The 22,319-nt window shown below is 52.7% G+C and overlaps 3 protein-coding genes across 3 annotated transcripts; 2 read left to right on the forward strand and 1 right to left on the reverse strand.

Moving 5' to 3' along the window:
- Positions 1-2,164: 2,164 nt before the first annotated feature.
- Positions 2,165-7,504, forward strand: TGME49_232530 (hypothetical protein; the record flags this gene model as incomplete). The annotated part of the gene is made up of 1 exon (XM_002368081.2): positions 2,165-7,504. The coding sequence occupies one exon, from the start codon at positions 2,165-2,167 to the stop codon at positions 7,502-7,504; it is 5,340 nt and encodes a 1,779-aa protein (XP_002368122.1).
- Positions 7,505-10,050: 2,546 nt separating this feature from the next.
- On the reverse strand, positions 10,051-17,445 carry TGME49_232540 (FAD binding domain-containing protein; the record flags this gene model as incomplete). Its single annotated transcript, XM_002368082.1, has 9 exons — positions 10,051-10,337; positions 10,784-11,263; positions 11,684-11,816; positions 12,387-12,578; positions 12,978-13,268; positions 13,564-14,591; positions 14,973-15,416; positions 16,216-16,362; positions 16,833-17,445. 9 exons carry the CDS (start codon positions 17,443-17,445, stop codon positions 10,051-10,053), a joined length of 3,615 nt encoding a protein of 1,204 aa, XP_002368123.1.
- A 1,602-nt stretch (positions 17,446-19,047) lies between these two features.
- Positions 19,048-20,913, forward strand: TGME49_232550 (hypothetical protein). Its single transcript, XM_002368083.1, has 2 exons — positions 19,048-19,860; positions 20,295-20,913. The coding sequence occupies exons 1-2, from the start codon at positions 19,623-19,625 to the stop codon at positions 20,738-20,740; spliced, it is 684 nt and encodes a 227-aa protein (XP_002368124.1). The 5' UTR covers positions 19,048-19,622; the 3' UTR covers positions 20,741-20,913.
- Positions 20,914-22,319: the final 1,406 nt, after the last annotated feature.

Below are 22,319 nucleotides of genomic sequence, written 5' to 3' on the forward strand. Positions count from 1 at the left end.
CTTTCCACTGGAACGATTGACAGTGCATTGCATCACATCACGTAGCGTTTCCAATAAAACAGCTGTAAACTGAGATTTCGGCCACTATACAGAGCGTCGGCATGGGCTGCTTCAAACTGATCCAAAGATCATCGGGCATTCCTTCTCCGTAGAAGTTACCCCTGCAGAGTAGGCGTACCAATATACAGTCCTTCGCTCGTGGTGATTACACCCAGGGGGGCACTCTTTCAATTTCATTACACAGAAACATACGTTAGCGCTAGAGTTAGATGGAGGCTTCTCAGTGATGCGCACCAAGAGCTCTGTCCCATACTTCATTCTGCTGATTCAGAACTGCGCTGTTTTTGCTTCACAAACCCCGGTTGGCAAAACGTAGCCAGGGCACACGGTTAAGAACCAAAATCATAAGATGCATTTAGATCTATCGCTCTCCGAGAAAAGACAGCATGTGCCCGGTATAGACTATCACAACTAAATAGAGTCTTCGGAACCATACTAACACAACGGCTTTAACACTATCTCACCGTTTCTCCTGCTGCCCGTGCAACGCGTTGACTTCCAGCACCCTTCCCGTTCTGGAGACTGTTGTCTCTATAACACACATGCAAGTTTCCTGTTTCTTGCCTATACGTAGAAGCGTGTGGATCTTTATGTATATCTGCGCCTCATTCCGGAATCACCAAATGCACATTGACGGTTATTTCGCAACTCCGTGATGCGAGAAAACGAAGACACTGACGCCACCCTTCTGAGAAACAGAGTTCTGCAACAGGTCGCTGGTTTCAGTGTCTCATACCAGGGATGGCAGGCCCTAAAGTAATGCGACTATGGATCCAGTACGCCATAAGTTTCTCAGTGCCAGCTTTGTACAGAGTTTACGAAGTGCAGCCCATAAATCGACAGTTCGGAATCAGTACGGTGTCCTTAGGTCCGTCTACTTTTGTTACGGTAGTGGATTTGGCAGCAGTCTTTATATATTTATGACTGTACAGTTCAGTCATGTTTTAGCCGGTGCTATCTTGGGAAACCTTAATCACGGTAGTTCCTGTTCGTTGGTTTCACACTTGCCAGTGAACGGCATAGCTTCGAGTTCACAAAAGGGTGCGGTCCCAAACACCCTGACAGAGTAGGCTACGTTGGAGATTCCTCCGTTTCGCGAAACCACTTTTTTCTCGAGAGGATTCTCAGGTGTAGTCCGGCGGAGCCTGGTCAGCCCTCCCAATGCGCCACTCCGGTGCTATTGCAGTTCGCTAACTGTTCCGTAACGCCAGGCGGGTTTGTTCAGTGGATTTTCTCAAGTACACGCCTGGCACCTTTTCCATTAACTGGAGAAGGCCAGCTGCTTGCCTCTAGAGATAAAACGTTAATGCTTTCGCCGTGACACTACATAGAACTTGAGCCGGAGAGGAGCGTCCTGTATGCGATTTGCGAAAAGCTCGACTTCTCGAGCTATCCCGATGCTACCGCAACTGTCACAGGAAGGAATGATTCGTCCCTCGGGTTGAAGTCCTTGATTTCTTTCCTTTTCAGAAGAGGGTAAGTGCGAGAGGCAGGTTCAGAAATCTCTTCAAAGGATTCACGTCCACTTGCGGATCAACACAAATACGTGGCAACGCCGTCTCTGCTGTCTAGAGTCCACCAGCTGTCTCCGCCGCCGGTTGAGAGCCTTTCTCCAACTCATTTGCGTACCGTTGCGGCCAATGTGTGAATCTTTTTCGGAGGGAACACGCTTTCATGTTTTTCCTCCGAAGCGCGTTTCTAATCTGGGAGCGTGAAAACGTTTTCAGTTCAATAGAAACCTAGACTGTGTGTATCCGTCTCGTCGTTGTCAAGCTGCGCACATTGTTTTCTCACCCATTTCAATACAGAGTCGTCCGCTTGTACCACGCTTACTTTTTGTCAGCATCTTCCATTGTCACTAAATACAGAGGGACCGATTTGTAGGACTTGGTCTTTCTGTCCAGAAGGCTTTCAGATGCACAGTTCGCGGTTATCCCGTCCCCGAGGGGGCACTGTCGAGCTGTGACGGCGAAATTCCCTCTGCTAGAACGTGGGAATTTGCCGCAAATTTTCCCTCCGCGCCCTTTTTTCTTTTGCAGGTCACCTATAGAAAGGCAATGATGGGTAGGATCGCGCACAACTTCGCTGGTTTGCGTCTGTCGAAATGAAATCACAATCTCTTCACAACGCCGTGCGTATTACCGGACGTCTCTGGTCTCTGTTGTGCTCAAACCACGGACTTGCTTTTTCGGCTGGCCACAGAGTCGGACGGCGTCAGCGAGGAGAGCAGGAATCGGTGGAGCAGTGGACTTCAAAATCGTCGTGTTCTGAGAGGCTGGAAACCTCCAGACAGTTCCCCTGCAAACTGTCGCCGCTCGAGCACGACGAGGAGGAAGCCACCTTTTCGTCGAGTCTGGACTCTCACGCGTTCACTTCTCGGACGTGGCTTGGAGGCGGTCAGGCGAAACCCGTCAGAGTGATTCCGTGTCCAGTTGTTTCAGATCCTCCGTCTGCGTCCTCCTCAAATCGTGGCTCGTCCCCCCTCCTGGCAGACTCCGCCCGTCCCTTGGGCGCTCCGCTTAAAAGGGCAGACGTTTCTTCGACACCGTTCTCACCTTCGTCTCCTACAGCTTCGCCAGCGTGCGTCTCACCTTCCGACGCACCTTATAGAGGGGGTTCTTCTCTGCTGCAGTCTCCAGCGAACTTGCCTGGTTTCCCGTCCTGCGAAGAAGAACTCCCGGCAGTCTCGAACACCTCTATACAGAGAGATCTCGCATCACTCCCTCGAAATACAGGTAGGCAGAGGGAGAGACTGGTATTTTCGGGGCACCGAAATCAACATGCGCCCGCGGCACAGGGTTCGCGACACCCGTCTGGAGAGGCAGCCTCACAAGGGGAAGCGCCACAAAGTTTTACGGCGGCAGAACGCGGTCGATGCTTTTCCTCTGAACACACAGGGGACACGATTAGGGGACGCATGCAAGGGATACTGTTCCCCGTGTCCGCAGATCCAGGAGAACGAGAACTGCAGTCTGTCTCGCACGACGGGCTGCCGCTGTATGCCAAGGTGTACGTACAGCGGTTGGCGGTGACGCCGTTGAGTACCCAGGAGGAGGCAGCGATCCACAAAGTGTGGAGACAGTTGCTTGAAGAGAAGCGACTGTGTTCTCACCTGCAGAAAACATGGGGCTTGCCGCTTTTCTTCCTTCGGCACCCAGGGCTTCAACAAGAATCCCTCTCCTACCTGAAAACAGAGATCGAGCGCCTCGGGAAAAGGAGGGCACAGTTGCTCCACATGGAGCACAGTGGACTCCCGAAAGAGTTGCCTGTCAAAGAACACCCGCCAGCGAGGCTGACAGTCGACAGAGACGCTGGCGAGGCGCTATCGCGAAGTGGTGGAGACCGGGGCCGGCCGCGACTTCGAAGGCAGCGATCCTTTCACCTTGGTCAAGGGGACACTGAGAACTCGCTTTCAAAGGGAGAAAGCGCGAATGGCGGCGGCGCAACCTGGTGGTTCCATCCAGATGACGAACCAGATTCAGGAAGAGATTCTGGAGGCCACCTCGGCGAATGTGAACCAAACAGTCTGCGCGACCAGCAGCTCCTCTTTCTTCTTCAAGAGCTCCGCCTGGTGGCGTCAGGGCATGTCCCGTCCCTTGAACGCACGGAAGCGAAGACACCAGAAGCCGCTTTGGCGAGTTCTTCGGGTGTGCGCACACCTGAACGCGAGAGTGTGCGCCAGATCGACAGCCCACGTTCCGTCCAAAATGGTGCTTCAGAGGTTTCGTGGCCTCAGCCGAGCAGTGCAGGCCTCGACACGATGCGGAAATCGTATGACTGCTGGACAACAGATACAGGACAAACGACGACGGGACTCGGGCCAGAAACCAACATGCTTCTTCAGAACCCGGGTGTCTGTGGCGATACGTACAAACTGCTTTTCGATCTGAGCCGAGGCCTACCGCCCGACCGCGTGTCAGAGAGCGACGTAAGGGCTTCGCAGCGGACTGAAGCTTTAGGATCGGCGCCGCTCCTTTCCCGTGAAGCAGCCGGCAGGTACGCGCCGCTGCTGGCTCTCGCGCGTCGGTTTCTCGCCGACAGACACGCGGACCAGCTGCTGCTTTTCAAGAATCTTCGCCGGCTCGCAGATCTTCGTGGCCCCGCCGGGTTCTTCCCCTCGGCCCGGCACATGCCTCGCCAGGTGTACGCGCACGTCGGGCCACCGAACAGCGGGAAAACCGCTAACGCTGTGGAGGCGCTCAGGAACGCCTCCACGGGGTGCTACCTCGCGCCGCTGCGCCTCCTCGCCTGGGAGGTGTACGTACAGCTGAAGCGGGAGGGGAAGCGCGTGGCGCTCGTGACTGGCCAGGAGCGCGTCGTCTGCGAGGGCTGGACCCACTTGTGTTGCACTGTGGAAATGGCGCCTCTGGATCGGCGTTTTGCATGCGCAGTGCTCGACGAGGCACAGCTGCTGGCGAACTCTCAGCGGGGCGACGCGTGGACGAACGCATTACTCGGCTTGCAGGCAGAGGAGCTTCATGTCTGCAGCGAAGTGCGGGCGCTGCACTTGCTCGAGACACTTGCCCAGGAGTGTGGAGACCGTTTCGTCGGTCGAGTCTACCAGCGCCTGTCGCCGATTAGCGTAGACGCAGGGCCGGTAGCGAGGCTCGAAGACCTTGAAACTGGCGACTGCCTGCTGTGCTTCACGCGACTCGACGTGCTCCGCCTCAAGCGAAAACTCGAACTCCTCGGCTTCCACGTGTGCGCGGTGTACGGACACCTGCCGCCGGCCATCAAGCAGCGGCAGGCGCGGAAGTTTAACGCCGCAGTCGCAGAGGCGGTGGCCGCCGAGAAAGGTGCCTTCCGGTGTTCAGAGGACGTGTGTGAGAGGAGAAACGAAGACGCTGGGTCGGTGGGTTTTCCGGAGGTTCTCGACGATGCAAGAGAAGCGAGTTTCCCACAGAGACAACGACCCGCTCCGACCTGGGGTACGGCTCTCGGCGAGGCCTCCGACGGCGACCGCAGGGAACCTCCCGAAACTCCTGCCTTGGTTCTGCAAGACGGTGTCCCCACCCTTTTCGCCTCTGCGTCTCAGTCTCACGTCTCTCTTTCGCATCCAGAGCCGTGCTTGTCCGGCTCTAAACCGTGTCATTCTGAGCCTAAACATTCCCGCAAGACCGTCTTGATTTCGACCGACGCTGTTGGGATGGGTTTGAATCTGGAGATTCGTCGCGTGGTGTTTTGGCGGTTGCAGAAGTTTTCGGGGACAACGAAGCGTCCCTTGACTGTCTCCGAGCTTCGCCAGTTGGGCGGCCGGGCGGGGCGTCGCGGTCGCGTATTCGGCGAGGAAGGCGGGCGCGTGACGTGCATGGAGGGGGAAGACTTTCTACGATTGAAGGCCGCCTTCGAGTCCGCGTCTCCTCTGTCTCCTCTGAAGAAGGCGGCGCTGCTGCCGCCGATGGCGCAGCTCGTGCGTTTCTGCGAGGAACTCCGACGGGGGGGGCTCTTGTGCGAGAGTGCCGGGAGAGGAGAGACGAACGGTTTCTCATCCAGACACGTCGGAAGCTTTTACGCTGAGGCAATCCAGCTGTTCTGCGACCTAGCCGCGGTCGATGACGCCTTCTTTGTGCCGCGACACAAACTCAACCGGATGCTGACCGTCCTCCACGCTCTCGCCGACCTTCCGCTGTCTCGACAGCAGCTCTTCACCTTCGCGCTCGCGCCGCTCCCGCTCTCGACGCCTCTGGCGTTTCTGAAGGAGACACAGAGAACGCCGCAACCCACCAAATCCTCACATGAGGAAAAGGCTTCAACGTGTGCTCTCGACTCTTCGGGCTCAGAGGTCGCCGCCGGCGAGGAGGAAGATCTGTCGCGAGTGAGTGTGGAGAGCGAACGAGAAACCTGCGACGAAGAAGACGAGTGGCTCGCAGCAGAAGCTGAGCATGGCCTCTTCTTGGCCAGACACAGCGAACAAGGCACGGCGATCGCGGCTGGGTTCGGCGCCGGCCTCTCGCCCCTCGTCCTCGGGGCTCTGCGAACCTTCGCTGTCCTCCTCACAACATGCGGAATCGCGCCCTTGCCTCCAGAGCTCCGATTCTGGAGTTCTGCTAGGGAGCAGGAAGAACGAGAGAGCGAGCGAAGCGCAGGAGAAGATAGAGGAGAAGAGAGCAAAGAAGATCCGACAAGAGAGAAGAAGGAGACAGGTTGGACACTTCCCCAAGGGACACAGGAAGTGTCTCTAGTCTCTGGCGAAGACCCGACAGCGAATAAAGCGTCTGTTTCGTGGTTTCCCAGCGATGTATGGACAGCTGGTTCACCGTCTCCGATTTCGTCTCTAAGGGAATCGTCGGGAGAACCGAGCGGGGAGGACGATGCCCTTCGGAGTTTGGAGGAGCGCCTGAGTCAGCTGGAACAACTTTACCAGGTTCTCGATCTCTACCTGTGGCTGTCTCTCAAGTATCCCCACGTCTTTGTCGATGCGGCCGTTGCTGGCGAATCTCAGAAGTGTATCGCTGTATACATAGAGGCCCTGCTTTCAACCGGAGCTTCCTCCACGCCTTCGGCTTTGCTCCCGACTCACCCTGGGGACGTCTCCTCATCTTTCGTCGTGTCCCCGCTTAGGCAGAGAGACCTCACAGGTGAGAGCAGTGCATGCGGAGACCGACAAGCCGGTGGGATGCAGCTGAGGAGCGAGACGGACGCTTTCCTGACTCCCTTCGCTTCACTTGAAGACGGTCGTTCTCAGGTAGAAGGATTTACGGGAGAATGGGGGGGCGACACGACAGGCGGAGGTTTTGTCGTCGCTGCATGTGAAGAGAGAGGCGCCATTCAAAATGCAAAGGAAGAAGCTCTCAGTGCTTTCCTCGCTGCCCTTGCTGGTGGCCGGCAACTCTTTGACGGCGCGTGCAATCCAGATAAAGCTTTCCGGACAGCAGTCCAGAATGCGTTCGGGCACGGACCGCGACGCGGGTTCGCGGAGGCTAGCCCCGGCTGTACGTACATCCCGGAGACGGGCAAGCCAGGAGGCGATCTGCGAAGCGGGCGGCACGCTGGAGCAGAGAAGCCGTTTGTGCTCGATCTTCAGGCGAAAGAGGCCTCTGCGGGAAAGGCGTCTGCAGCGATCCGTTTGGGGAAGACAAGCTCGCAGGGGAGAAGCGAGAGGAAAGGCGCAGAAGGACAGACAGTGGACGGAACGAACGAACGGGAAGAGGCGCAGAGGCAGGATCAGTTGATGGTGGGGGTAACCAGAGCCCCCGGCGGAGGAGTTGTGGAAGGCGAAAACGGGGGAAGCGCAGTGACAGAGAGTGGCAGAGACTCGGAAGAACACAACGAAGGCGAAAGAGGAACAAAACCTACGCGCATGAGCCGACTGTTAGCAGAACTCGCGTCGCTGACCCATGTCAGTGACAAGGAAACTGAAGAGGCCCTTGAGGACATCATCGACCGCTTAAAGGGCTCCCGATATGGGGGAGAGGAGGAAGTGAGGTGTGCCGAAAAAGAATAACGAGTCTCTTGGCTCTCATGGGGGGAGTGTGGCGGCGGTTTCAGACAAAATGGAAGACACCGAGCTTCTCGAGGTTGGGGGGTAATCAGAGGTGAGCGCGGAACACAACTGTACAGGTTAGAGTTGGCCACACTGGGCCTTCTTCAAGAACCAAGAACATTTTTGCTGAAAATAGAGTTCTCAGACGGGGTTGCTCTCCTTAGCTCCCTTCCTCATGGCGCTCTCGTATCGGGACGCAGACCTGCACTGAAAGAGAAAGAGCAGACGACGGAGTAGAAAACGCAGGAAAGAAGGGAGGCCGAGAAGGGACTGCAGGGAACACTCTGGAGTGACAGCGAGACAGGGAATTGCATGCTCTCTTTTCAAGATATATAGAGAAAAGGGCTTCTGACAGTCTGTCCAGTGCTGGATTTTGCTCCATCGGATGTCCATGTCCCCTGCAGTGTATAGACACTTGCTGGGACGTGGTCGCTCTTTGGAAAAAGCTGATTTTTGCTTTCTGAGTATTTGTATTCTGCGGCTGTTTCTTTCATCTCGGACCAGACTGCACTACACTGTCGGAAGGGAGGTGTTAGTGGTGTCTGAGATTTCAAGTGCCAGCGGCTTCAGGTGTTTCTCACTTGATGCACCTCATAAACTCGAGGAAACCAGCTCTTCCTGGAGAGGATACGCTACGAGTTGGACAGCTGGTTTAGATCTCAAGGGCTGTTGTCTACCGGATCAAAGTTATGCTTTTCACGACCACCATGTTGAATGCATACGAAGTATGAGGTATCTACGGTTTGTACAAAGAAAACGCAAAAAACATGCTCAAGCATGACTGCAGAATCCAGAAACCTCTGCTTATAACCGTGCTGGTACTCCGTCGCCGACAACAAAGACAAAGAAGTCGGTGTCCGCCTACGGATGGAAAACAAATCTCTGCCAAAAATCGGTTTCTGAGCAAAAGCGGATTTATGAGTTGCCGAGCGGACTTCAATTGCCGGTAGTGTGGAACAGCTGGAAAGCTTGTGGCAACGCTAATGCCTCCCCACTTTTTATGTAGACAGATATAGTTGTGTATACGATTTGGAAAACACTCGTTTGCTTACACGCATTGCTGGGTGACATACAGGCTGCTCCGTTTTTGAAGCTGTTTTTGTCACACCCACCGGGACATCGTCGGTTTAGTAGAAATTTTACAAGACCTCCAACGTATCGCGTGCCCCGGTGTTCGCGTAACGCGGAGTGTGGCTTCAGTTTGGCTGTCTGATTGATATTGCGTGCATAATATCTGGAACGCTGATTCGACTTACAGGCGACCCAGCTCCCTGGATGTCCACGCCGCATCTCCATGCACGTAAGCATTGGAAGGAACAGCTTGTGGAGTGCCATCAGGCGACTGTATTGTTCCCAATTGAATCGTGCTCAGAACAAGAGATTTTTCAAGATGAATGCAGAGACCCAAGTATATATTAACGGAAATGAACTCGATCATGGTTTGTCCACGACCCAGTTCATGTTGTCTGTTGGTTGTAGGGAAAAGCGTGGCAAGAAGCGCGAACTCCTCTCACCTGGAAACCTATTAAACTTGTTTATTTTCAAAGGTGTCCCTCGCATCGATTGTTTCGTATCTACGGACATGCGTCTGCACAACTTAAATTGGACTTGGTGATCAGAGACCGTCAAGATCGAAACGAGCAGTCCAACTCGTAGTAAACACTCCCCGAAAGGGCGTAAGTGATCGTCTCAGATTGGTGGCTGCTACTGAACTAGTGGCTGAAAAAAACACTCAAAGCGGAATCGCGCAACGCCGTCGAAAAACAAACACAACTTCTGAACACCTCTCTCTCTCTCATATATATATATATATATATATATATATATATAGATATATCGAAATATCTATATCCGCATATCCATCTCTACAATATCTCTGTACATATCTACAGGTATATATCCATATATAACTAAATCTATTGATATATATAAAAAATAATAACTATGTCGAAGTATCTATATATATGCGTCTGTATCTGTAAATTTCTAAATGCATATGTTTACCTTCATTTATATATATCTGTAAATTTCAACATCAGTATCTATACATGTGAGAGAACCAGCCCCGTTGTCCCCTGGGAAGCGCTATCTGCTTTCTTGGGCGGCCGTGTTGCGCACCATTTTGTCATCGAGGATTTGCTATTGGGACGCGTGTCTATCGGAGTCACTTGTTCCTCAGTGTCTTTCGACTCCAGTTCCTCGACCCTCGGAAGGCACGCCTTGCTTAGAGACGGATGTTCCCGTTCCTTCGTTGTTAAAGCGTTCTCTGCAATCGATGAAAAGGCAAGCCAATCGTCAAAAAAAATTCTCGTAGTTGTAGTCGTATGAGTTCAAAAACGATACACGCACATGTGTGTTTTGTATATATCTTAGATTTTATCCCCAGAAGAAGACCGTCGTGCCACCGGCTCTGAGTCCCCACCAGAAGCACAATAGATCCGCTTCATGCCTCCCCAAAAGCGGATTTCGTGACAGTCCGTTTCAGTGGTAAAAGAAGTGCTTCCTGTTTAAGCGAGCCTCTGTAGAATATCTTTTACAACGGCTTCCACAGTCTGGTGTTGAGTCGTTTCTTCCAACTTCTCGCGTGTGTTTGTGGGTGCGTTGTGCTTCTCTGCTGCGCTGCTTCCCTGCAGTGTCTCCACAGCTGTCTCGACGCCTGCTTTCGCTGTCGGCTGGAGATGCCGGACTTCAAGAATGTGGCCGTCTGGCCGCAAAACAAGAAGAAGGTTTTCCACGGAAATTTGCTCGGCGCCGTCCTTCACGCGCGCCTCTCGAAGGAGCTCCAGAAATTTCTCTGAGCAAAGCAGACACTGCAAGAAACGCGGGAGTTTCAAACGTCCCCACTAGAGCTGGTGCTGCGCCTCATTCTCCCCATGCATGCAAACTCGGCCCCCAGTTCGACTCACGTTTGCCTGCGTTCCTCACCACGTTTGACCGAATTCAAGCTTTCCTCTGAGCCGCTAACCGCTAAGAGTTGCATACAGAAAGAATGGGAAAGAACCAACACCAGAGTGAAGCTTTCTCTGCACGAGAGAGCCGTCGGGTGTAACTGGCGGTCGCTCGACGCGTGCACGCGCAGAATACGCACTTTACAGATTTCAGATCAGCTGGGACAAAGTTGCGAACCGACTACGACTTGACTGAACTGATTTCTTATCCTGCCTAATCTTGTTTCACCAAGTTAAATAGTACGCGACTGAATTGTCTGAAAATCACCTTTTTTTCGACGTTCCCCCTTACCTCGCGTCGAGTCTGCACTCCACAGCCATCTAACCGCCGTGGTGTCTCGTGGATTCGATTCGTTTGTTTCCTGTCGCTTCAGTTCCCCGTTCTCTTCTCTCTCTTCTCCGACCAACGAGGCGAGTGAGAGGCGGCCCAGTCGACTCAGACGCGCGCCGTCCAACACCAGAGGCCGCCGATCGAGTCGAACGCACTCCGCCGATTCGAAGAGCGAATCCCGGTCTCCCGCAGACTCCCAGCACACACAGAACGCCTGAGCGAAGCAGCCGGTTTCTGTACAAGAGAGCGACCCCCCACCACGAGAAGACGACGAAGGAGAGGAAGAGGAAGAACGGAAAGAAGAATGACGTTGGAGTCCTCGATGGTGAGCTCGGAGGGCGGAGACAACAGCGGGAAGATGGTGTTGAGAGAACAAGAGGAAGGAGTAGGCACATGGAGGGTCATGGAGGAGAGGGATGTCGACCGTCGAGAGGCGAAAGACTGACAGCAGAAGAGGCGAAAGACAGCAGAAAGCACACCCACATTCAAAGAACAGGACAACGTACACAAAGGTTTCTTCTATCTAAAACGCCTTCTGTTAATTGTGTTTATACTTACAAAAGTTTATCTACAAGCTTGAAAACAGCCTCTGGATGCCAGAGACTGAGGAACGGCTGTTGGAAAGCCCTTTGTCTTCGTGCTTCACATCGACCCACCAGAAATTCCGAGAATACACCGGGACTCAAGCAATATGCCGAAAGAGCAGGAAAGGCAGTTCATGAGAGGACTACATCCTACGTGTTGGACTGCTAGTTTCGATTTAGAAGGTCTGTGTCTTCGAAATGCACCGGATACAAGCGACAAACGCCTAATACCACAGGAAGTCCTTTCCTGCGGCGGGACGCATGCTGTGTCCCTCACCTTTTCTCTCAGTCTGGCCGTCGCTTCCTCGCTCCGAATATACGCCGCCAGGCGAGGCCGCATAGAGCCACGCATGCGGAACGCGACACCCTCGCCAGCTGGTCGGCCGATACGCCAGGGGGGACTCCGAAACCTGAACCGCGTGGAAATCAAAGAGAGGCACACTTCGTTTCGCAGTTGCTTCCTCGTCGCTTGTACAACGACTGAACGACTGACAAAAAACTCAAGCCCCAACGCGTCTTCTTGCTGCGTGTGCCTCTTCAGCCTTCCCCCAACGCTCGCGAGTGGCCGAAGCACTTTTTATTTGCATGCACAAGCATGTGTAGAAGAAAAACCACGCGTTAGGGTATGTTTTACACCTGGAGTCTCGGCAAAGTCTTCATAGGTTCTCGTGCTTCTTGTGGACTGTCGTGGAATTGCAGATTGACATGAGGTTCCTCTCTACACTGTTTCTCTCTCCAAACGCAACAAGGGGAACTAGATGACGTGGTGTGCCTCATAGCGACCGTCCCCTGGAATTCCTGGGGGTTTGCATACGTTATTTTGTGCACCCTGGGATCTAAGTTGTTGTAAGAAGGAAATGTGAAGAGGAGCGACAGGAGAGAGCAACCGACCCGCGAAAGAGGGTAAGAGCCGCAGAGGAACGACCTGTGCATGCAGGCAGAGAGCACGAAGTAGCTTGCTGTGTTAGTACTTCACTGACCATGACAGCAGGCCCGGAGTGGGAGCGGCCAGCATCGGAGTGTCGATACAGCTGGGAGGCCGTGTACGCGTAAGCGAGATCGGCGCCGGGGTAGTGGAGACTCAAATTCCGATTTTCATCTTGAAGAATCGTCTTAACTGCCTCCACACGTTTGCCCCAAACTTGTGGCAGCCACCGTTGGCAGAGCATCACCTGCAATAAACAAAGTGCGGCAGTAATGCTTCACTCTGGACTACCTGAGCAGGTCACGAAAACACTTAAGGTTAAAAAACCACCTCCATTCCGCCAACAGGCGTGCATACTAGCCTCGGGCGAATCACACCGTCTTTCCTCCCACTTCCCCACCCTGCGAACGCGTGCAAACCTCTTCGCAGACAGGCGAAGACTGATCTTCAATTGACTCCAAAGACGCACGCAAATAATACACTTAAGTCCAAGCATCGCACACATAGGTGCATATATATATATATATATATACATACATACATACTACAAATATATACTCATGCATATATATATATATATATATATATCTTCGTAGATACTGTCAAGTATCGTGATCGGATGTGGCGTTTCTCGGCCGTGTCTCACCTGCTGCCTCCCAGTCTGAAGAGCCAACTGAAGAATCCGTTTGGCGACAGCAGCAGGAGCTTGAGGAGCTTCTGGAGGGAGGAGCGGGGAGAGGCGAGCTTGTTCGCCAGAAGCTTCCTCAGACCTCAGAGACACAAAATCCGATCTTGCATGCGAAAAAAATCGCGCGACTGTCTGGGCAGCCTCGTCGAGGCAAGAAGAAAGAGCCTGGCCTGTCGACCAGTCCAGTCCTAGTTCTGACGGCGCGTTCAAGCCTCGGGAGAAGTTGTCCACGGCGACGCTGCATGTGTACTGAAGTGTGCAGACACACCGGAAGGGGAGCAAGAAAAAAAAGAGGAATCACGCAAAAACCATGAATCTGCGAGCACACAACGATGCCGAAACCCGGAGTCTCTGTGACAATATGTCGGCTTTTAGACGCGCGTTGGTTGTCCTCTGGAGCGAGCGTTTTCCCATCTATGCGAAAAGAACAGAGTCCTGTCCACCCGACACTCACCACGTTAAGTTGCTACTCCACTCAGAGCAACAGACCGAAGGGTAGAACACATCCAGATTCTGGAGTGTCCGCTTTCCTGTCGTGTCTTACCTTGGCAACGAGTCTTCGCTCTTCGTCGTAACTCTGCAGCAGTCTTCTAGCGGTTTCTTCGTCTGCTCTCGCCTTGCGTCCCCCGATGTCGTGCTGTCTTTCGACCTCCGCTTCCAGTTCCGTCCCGCGCGTTTCTTTTCTTCCCTGCTTGCCCAAGTTCTCTTCCTCTGACTCTCCCTGTGGAAAAAACGCGGCGTTTCTGCGAGCGTAAAGCTGCCCGAGGCGCCAAGCGAGTCCGACGACATCTCCCATCCCGAGATTCATGCCCAGGCCGCCAGCGGGAGGTAGTTGGTGCGCTGCGTCGCCCGCGAGGAGAATTCGATGCAGAGACAGATTGGCTTTTGTTTCCTCTCTACCCTTCTGTTCGGTTCCACCTTCACGAGCGGCAAAGCTCAAGCTTTCACAATGCCGACCGCGTTCTTCGCTTAGGTTCTGCCCTGAGTTGGGAGAAGCACCGTCGAGAGGAAAAGACCCGAGGAACGAATTTGACACTTTGGCAGCCATGGTCCATCCGCGTGCCTCGACGATCCGCACATCTCGGAGTCGGAGTCCCGCGAGGCGGTGGACAATTTCTTCGCAGACGGAGACAGGGAAGTCTTCTCGCGCGCGCTCATGTGGCGCGAAAAAGGGAATGTGGGCCACGAACTCGCCGCGGGACAAACTGTGGAGCACAACGACGCCGATGACGTCCGCATTCATCACGTAGTAAAGCATCGACGGTGGGGGCGTGGCCGAGGATATGACTGTGGATCTTGGAGAGCGAGATGGAGTGTCATCCTGGGTTCGGAGTACTTCATGGCTCTGAATCAGAGCCGCCAGGTGCCGAGAGATGAAAGTGATGTTCACCAGACGCTGGAGGCAGTCCACCCCTTCTCGATGATACCCTGGAAGCTGTGTAGCGACACCCGAATTCGCGCCGTCGCACGCAACCACAAAGGCGCTGTCAACCTGAATTTCTTGCGGGGCATTGGTCCCCGCGAGTGCGCGACTCAGCAGCTTCGACCTGACGAAACTTGCCGGGCGGGGATCTGCGCATGCATGTCAGAGGCAGACGTGAGAGAACAAACGAACCTTTTTATAATGATTGTGGTGGAGTCGAGGAAACGTGCGAAAGACACCGACTCTCGTTTGCTAGACTAACGAAAAGAAAAGCAAGACCTAAAAGTAGCAGGAGCCCCATGATCTACGACAATCGAGTGAGTACGTAGTTGAGAGAACAGGGATACAGGTTGGAAAACAACTCGCGTTATGCACATTGCCGGATACAGCGACATAGTGGCAGGATGGGAAATGAACGTGTTTCGTATGAACAGAGAGAATTCGAGAAACGAATCGCGTTGAGCACAGTGTTGCAATCGATGGTACAGTGCGGCGTGCTGATGACAGTGTCACGTTCTGACGAGCCTTACCGGGGAGAGACTGGGTTTGAGCCGCAGGGCGAGAGAACCTGTCTCCTTTCTTCTCAACAGTTGTGGCCGACAGCCACTTGGTTCGAAACAGAATCTCTGGACTGTCAGGTGAAAAGGCGCGAGGCGATTGTTCGGGTGAAGACGAGTCAGGGGAGTGTTTATGGGCGACAGAGGACCGGTTTCCGAAGTCAAAAGGCTCCTCTCGGCGCATGCATTCTGTCTCTGCAAGCTTGTTGCGAGTGGACAGAGACGTGAGCGCGAGAGAAGGCGCCGGTAGCGCTGACCACGTGCCTAGGCAGTCTTCAGACTCTTGACGAGCCCCAGAGTGGAGACGGGCGTAGAGAAGCGGCAGAAGAATATGTTGTGGCAAATGCATCACGCGACAAGGACTCTCGCTTTCGAAGTACCTTGTTCTCCCATCCGGCAGCTTGAATGTGTAGGCATCTGGACAAAGCCACGGCAGCCACACATGGCATGCGAAGAAGAATGAGATGGGAGACGCGGAGATACCAGAGACTGGGATGACATGAGCAGGAGAGAAGTGACACGCTTGAGCGTTCCGCACTGCATTTGTGATCACAGGCAAAAGTCAAAATGCACTCCGGAGGTTCTCGTATCGAAGAAGTCTCGTCCCGCTGCATCTCAGACTAAGATCGAGAGTCCAGCGGTCACGCATACACTGCAAGCCGCCGAAGGTGAACTCCCGCCAAATGTTATTCAGGTCGATTTTTGATTTTACCCTCTCTGTGACGGAGAAAATAATATTCACGTCTAGAAACTGTAGCTTCTCTGTGCGTCCCCAAAGTCCTGTATAATTCGCGTTCTCAACCATCCTACAAAACATACTGCACTTCTGGGGCTGCGGCACATTGAAGATGAAATTTGGTTATACGCTTCCGCGAAGATATCCCCGGCAAACATTCCTTCTCTTTGACGCACCTCCCTTCTTGTTGTGAGCATGTTGTCGCAAGACTCAGAGCCACGTAGTCAGGGAATATCCACTTCTGATGAGAGTGTCACCACAATTCACGGGCAGGACCGTTGTACTCTTCATGTCAATGTGTACAGAGGATGTTTTGGTGACTTGTTCGTTCCACAAGGTGCAATCTAAGGGTCGATCTTGATGTGGACAGATAGTGTTTCAACACTGTAGCAACGAAAAGACAACGGCAACGAGAACGACCAACGAGAACGAAACTCCTGACGCTAGAACAGAGAGTCCTAAACGAAGGGCACGCCTCACTGCTGAAGTGGTCTCTCGCCGCGATATTTGGCCGCGGGTGGTTGCTGGAGCCGACGAGATGGGTGCAGTAGGAGAAGTGCTTCCAGACATCCAGTGAAGGAACTTCATTCTCCATGGCCTCATCCAAGTGGCCAAGCATTCTCCAAACTGCAAACGGTCATACGAAGAACCTTCTCGTGGCCCCCTGAGATATTCGAGCGGATAACCAGCTGCTGTACAAGGGCTCGACTTGTAAACATGACCCTGCATCTTGAACCAATCGGCTTCCGGAGCACGGCCACATCGCCACGGATCAGGAAAGCACCTTCTGTACTTGGAAAAGCCAATTTATGTACCGTTTCTATCCTGCCAGTCTCCCCGTCCGTATTATAAAGGTCAATTCGCATGAGTCGACGACTGGTTGGCTGGAATCATAGCTATTTAACTGACGCGTGAACACCTCCTTTTGATTCTTATATATATATATATATATATATATATATATATATATCATTACTATATATAGATATACATATATACTTACTATATATATTTACCAACTGTGGCCACTGCACTCCTTGAACGTCACCGAGGAAACGAGACACACTCGGGGGCTAGTTCCCGACTGCCTTGCGTACCTTCCATGGATCGACTGCTGCAATAGTGCGCTTTGGGTTGACAGCGCGCCTCTTCGTCGCGTTCAACCACGAGGAAAGGAACCCGCATGCGGCGAAGCAGCAACGCCAGAGAAAGGCCAATTGGTCCCGCACCCACGATCAGGACTGGCACGTAGAGGTATTGCCCGCCGTCGCGCTGGGAAGCAATTGCGCAACCATCCGATCCTTGCGGAGCCGCGTTGGTGCAAAGTCTCCTTGCACAGCCGCCGTGTGTGGAAAAATCTCCCGCGTGGAACGAGATGCTTTGTGCAGATTTCCAACAGTGAGGTCCAAAAGCACCAGGAGATCGTATCGTAGGTTCTGCGACTCGTCGCCCGCAGGTTCGCGTAGAAGCGGGAGCCCGGATACGGAAAATTGGAGGGGGAGAGGGAAGGCATGACTTCAGCGTTGTCAGCGGACGATGTGACCATTCATTTTTCTCAGTCTGTCCAACCGCTGTGGCCGGAGGCGTTTCTAAAGGATGGACGCGGTCGAACTGGTGAACCCATTCGATCGACCTCACAGATCGCGAGCGAAACGCTCCAAGCAAAAACGCTGTGGCACCGTGGCGCCTTCCAGCTAAAAACGGTGCCATCCTAGCAATCCAGGGAAAGAGTGGGTGACGACAGAGCCTTAGGAATGGCTTTAAATCGAAACTGCACGGGAAGGGAGTGTTAACGCGGGGAAACACGTGGACGTTGATACACTCTCATCTTTCTCTATTCAGATCGTACATACACGAGCATAGTTCTCAGAGATGACCATTATGATTGCTATTCCTACAGGTACTAAAATCTTGGATAGATGAGTCTGCTGCGGGATTGGAACTCTTGGCCAAACGGCAGGGCTCCGAAAAGCTCCAGACCGGTGGTGTCCACATCTGCCCCGTAGTATTCTTGGGGGTTCTCGTGGCATAAGTAAGCGAGTACGGAGACAGAAAACTTCTTCCACTCGACTTTTCTGTATCTATTTCGTCCATGTTCTCCACAAATCGCCAAAGGAGCCCGAAAGACGCGGAAGTTTCTGCCAATCCCAAATCCACATGAGACGGGTGCAGACGATGAGAGTTTGCGGTGGAAAAAACCGTGGAATGTTTCAATTGCAACAGTCAGTGTCTCCGAGATTGACACATGCGTGAAGTTCAAACGTACGCAGAATTTGTAAATTGATGTAGACGAAGTCTACGTGGCCCGAGTAATCGGGGCTGCGTTAGTTTAGCAGAGTACCTTCTGACCATGCAGTTCTGCCCAAGACTTCTCCCTACTACATTCATACACACATGCACATGGAACGCGTGGAGAAATGTGTCTCGGGAACAGAAGGTCAGACTTGTTAAAACTTAAAAAACACTGGAACCAACAGTCTCATTCGACAACGACGTCTCCCACCAAGGCTCACGACCGCATGTCTTTCCCCTACTGCGGTTCCCTTGGGCGTACGCCGAGGGATTTAATGCCTTAGTAGCCATATGATGCTCAGGATGCGAGAAGCGTGACTTATCCAAAGAGGAGAGAGGCAGTTTCCGCATTTTTTCATCAAGGACCTTCACCTCTTTGGTGTTGCTCACACGGGGGGTTTCCCGTCTCCAGAGGGGGACCAGATCAGCGTAAGCTTGTAGTGCAGCGCCAGGTCGCCAGGAGTCCCATGATGAAAATTACTGCATTTACGTCTAATCGAGGTCTAGTAAACTTCGTTTCGGTACCAAAGTCCCTTCCTCCCTCACTGATTAACCTCGTGCACCAGTGATTTCTTTCTTTTTCTGCCTTTCTGGTTCCATTCCAGTCCGCGTGTAATGTAAGGGTACGACGCTAACCACGAGTTCACAGGGAAGTGCTTGAGTGTGTTCGATCGTTGAAGTAAGCTGCTCGGCCGGTTGGATGTCTGATTTCTCGTCAGATTGGCGTATGCTCGTTTCATTCAGGGATACAGCTTCACGCGTGTCCGTTCGTTTTCCTTATTCTTGAGCGCATTTAAGCACACATGTGGGTACACGTGTGTACCTGCGACTATCTGTGGAATGTCTTGCCCCTCTGGGCTAGGAGGCCTGTCCGAGGGGAGTCAGAGAGTCTGCGCAAAGACCACCCGCCCGCAGCCTAAGATTTTGCTCCGAATAAAAAAACACGATCGAGGTCACGCCGGCCACAACAGAAGCAGCACCCGCCGCTGCACGACAAACGCTGAAGAAAGGATTGGAACCAGACAAAGAAACATTCGAGAGTTTACTGGGTTTTCTACAACTTTCTTCTCTGCACGATTTCCAAGAGTTTCACTGTTAACATCCTCGATTTTTTGTCTTTGCACAGGCGCGGTGGGCGGCATAAAGACAGAACCATGAACAACCACCGCGAATTTCGTTCGGGTATCACTATCGGATGAGGACGCTGGTCGATGAAAGCAGAACAGTTCATCTGATGAATTGTCTGTTCACCTGTTCCAAGAAATATCGTCAGGATTTGGATTAAATTCCTCGTTGTCTTGAACACTTTCTCGTGGCTGAGTAGACTGCAACAAGAAAGTCTCACACTGGAACTATTTTTCTCGTGTGATCCCTTGTCTTCAAACCGCCCACCAGGTTGCTCCGTCTCTGTTGCCTTTCATTTCCCTGTGCTTGTTGTGAGATGCTCCACGTTGCGGGCTCCCGTCTACGCTAGGAGTTTCGTAGGGAAGCACACGTCAGCGTGGCAGGAAAACAGGCACCCCGACACGCGGGACGAACGGAGAGGAGCCCCTTCCAGAATCTTTCTCTGAATCCGTTTTTCCTTTTCCACAAAAATGTCGGCGGCCGTTGATGCTCAAGCTGTTCCTCTGGGAGGCCAACGAGTTCCTGCGGGCATGGAAGACCATGCTGACTGGCGCAACTTTCCTGTTGTTGCAAAAACTTCGGAGCCCGAGGACCTCGGCGTTGCGTATGCCAGCGTGCTGAAGCTCCGAAGTGAACTGGGAGAAATCAAAAAGCTCCTCACAGCCGTAGCTCCCGCGGTCAAGAATCTCATCTTCGCATCAGATGGCGGTGAGCCTGGCTGCTTCTGCGTGGGCAACGACGGATACAGTTATAACTCCACCTGAACCTACATGCTAACGCAGTTAGTAGGGTTTACGGCTACGATTTACCTCCAGGACATGGGTTGTGATTGTGTACCGGCATGTTACAGAACACAGTGACAGTTGCACCACTTTAGAGGAATTGTTGACTGACTGAAAACATCTCTGATGTGTGCATCTCTAGTTCCCGACACACAGCTAAAGGTTTGAACTTCAATGTCCCACGACAATGAGGTTGTTGTACATCGGTTGTGTTCTACGCGTAGTATATGGATTACTGTTATCACTCGTAGGAAAGGCAAGAAGGAAAGAACGCTTTAACACAGAGGCGGTACGGCTTACAATAGATGCGTAATCTCGTCACTTTGCGCGTGTTGTTGCTTTTCCTTGCTGTGAGACCAGGCAATGAAGAGGAGGCGTCGAGTGCTAAGAACCAGATGGAGGAGCAACTGCAAGAAGTTGAGAAACGAGTAGAAATCGTCCGTACTGACATGGCTGCTGAAGCCTTGAAGGGTGCCGCCACGAATCGTGCTGAGGGATGGTTGTCCGAGTCAACGGAAGAAAAAGTAAAGAGTGGGACCGAGAAGGCGGCCCAGCTGGCAAAAGATGTTATGGCAGACAGTGCTGAGCTCTGCCGGAAATGTCTCGATGGACCGTCCCCCAGCGCCAAAGACAGATTTGGAGACTTCAATCTGAAGCTAAACAGTTACACGCGTAAACTCTTTTCCGAACAGGGCAGACTGATGGACGTGTTGAAGGCAATCCGGAAAGAGAGAAACCAACGTCAAACCCAATTGTCTCAGCCGTCCGAAGACGCGCCAGATGATCAGGCGGCCCTGCCGAACTAGAAGCGGTGCATCCGTATTCTGTATGCGTAGAAACGAAATGCATCGACAGACTTGTTTCATACATATCCATGATATTAGTATATATTCATGGTGTGTGTATACATGGACTTATTGTATAGATGTTTTATCGTTTTAGAACAATCGTTTGGCTCTTGTTAATCTTCTGAACTGGGGATGAGTACTCACTCTGCGTTGTCAATAAAACCGAACAGGAGGCGTGAGAGTCCGACCAAGCTGTCTGTCTTCTCTGGAGCGGAGCGAGCTTGGCTCAGTAACACCGATCCGTGTGTCAGGATAATAATGCAAAGAGAAATCAGGATATATGACGGAACGTCAAAATAGTCTTGATCTCATGTCTCTGGCAAGTGCGTGTCTATATCGTAACGACCTTCTGCTTGTGTTTTATTCTCACTCAAACCAGTCCCTGCATCCGCAGACACGGCTGGAAAACGGGGTACACGAGGTCGTGCTGCAACCGTTACGATGCTGCGACAGCAAGGCCGACTTGGGCTGACTGAAGCATTTTTCGCGGGCGGCACATCCGGCCTCATTAGAGGGCTGGTGGCAGTCATCTCCTGCTAGCAAAACTTTCAACGACGTGCCCCAAAGGGTTACGAGCCCTCCGCGACGTGCGGCCAAGTCGTGCTGCTACGCGGGTGGCGCAGTTTCTCGTTTGGGTCAATTCCGAATGAAACTAGCAAACTGAGCTGCACGGCAAAGAGAAGAACCGCACGGACACTGCAGTCTGAAATCAACAAAGTACACAACGCCGGCACTTCCCGCACGTCATCCGATGCTGCAATGTGTCTACGGCTAGTGTCTCTCCCATTCTGTGGCTCAAAAAAGTGAACAGCCAGTAGAGGTGCACTTCTGTTCGACAGAACAACATCGCACACCGAAGTTAGGTGTTCTTCCGTCACATCGTCCGATATTCCTGCAAGGCGTGTTCTTCATTTACAAGGGGTAGCGTAAGGTTCGAAAGCAACGCCTAGAACAAACCGCCGCTGAGGCTGTGTACGAAGGCGGTTTGCTAGGTTGTACTTAACAATCCCGCCATCAAAAAAACCAGACGGTACCGAACCCACGCTTTGAGCTACTTGGTGTACGCCTGGGTGTAGTTGGAAGTGCAGTAAAAACGGGATAATCCCACGCACTGGCTGTTGACGTGCCATTATCTCGGTGCCCTGGCCGAATGTTGAACCGCTCTACCACATTCTGTTGGAAGTGTAAAATCATAAAAAAGCTTCCTAAATATTTCAGCGTGTGTCGTCCAGACGCGTGTCCGTTTCTAAATGAGAGTGAGGCGCCACCGGAACACGCCGCTTGATTTGCTGGGAAACCACTGGTGTGTCGCGTCTAAGCCGTCCAGTTATGTGCGCTGCTGGCGGAGTTGTTAGGCCACCCGCCTCTACTCGACGTGAGAGTCTTTTCGTGGCTATAGCAGGTAAACTGCCTGTATGGAAACCAGTAGGGTGTAAACTCGGTCTTCGAACTAGGCATTTTAAGCTCTTTCAACGCCTTCTCAGCTACTTTTATACCATTCGTTGTCTCTTGGATGCATAGCAACGGGGTTCTATTG

This window comes from Toxoplasma gondii, chromosome VIII (genome assembly GCF_000006565.2).
Source record: "Toxoplasma gondii ME49 chromosome VIII, whole genome shotgun sequence".
Taxonomy (NCBI): Eukaryota; Apicomplexa; class Conoidasida; order Eucoccidiorida; family Sarcocystidae; genus Toxoplasma; species Toxoplasma gondii.

Excerpts from the sequence above, each read along its gene's own strand:
- TGME49_232550 (XM_002368083.1), top strand. The coding sequence starts at position 19,623 with ATGTCGGCGGCCGTTGATGCTCAAGCTGTTCCTCTGGGAGGCCAACGA. Across the intron at positions 19,861-20,294 it reads CATCTTCGCATCAGATGGCG|GCAATGAAGAGGAGGCGTCG; the intron begins GTGAGCCTGGCT and ends CTGTGAGACCAG.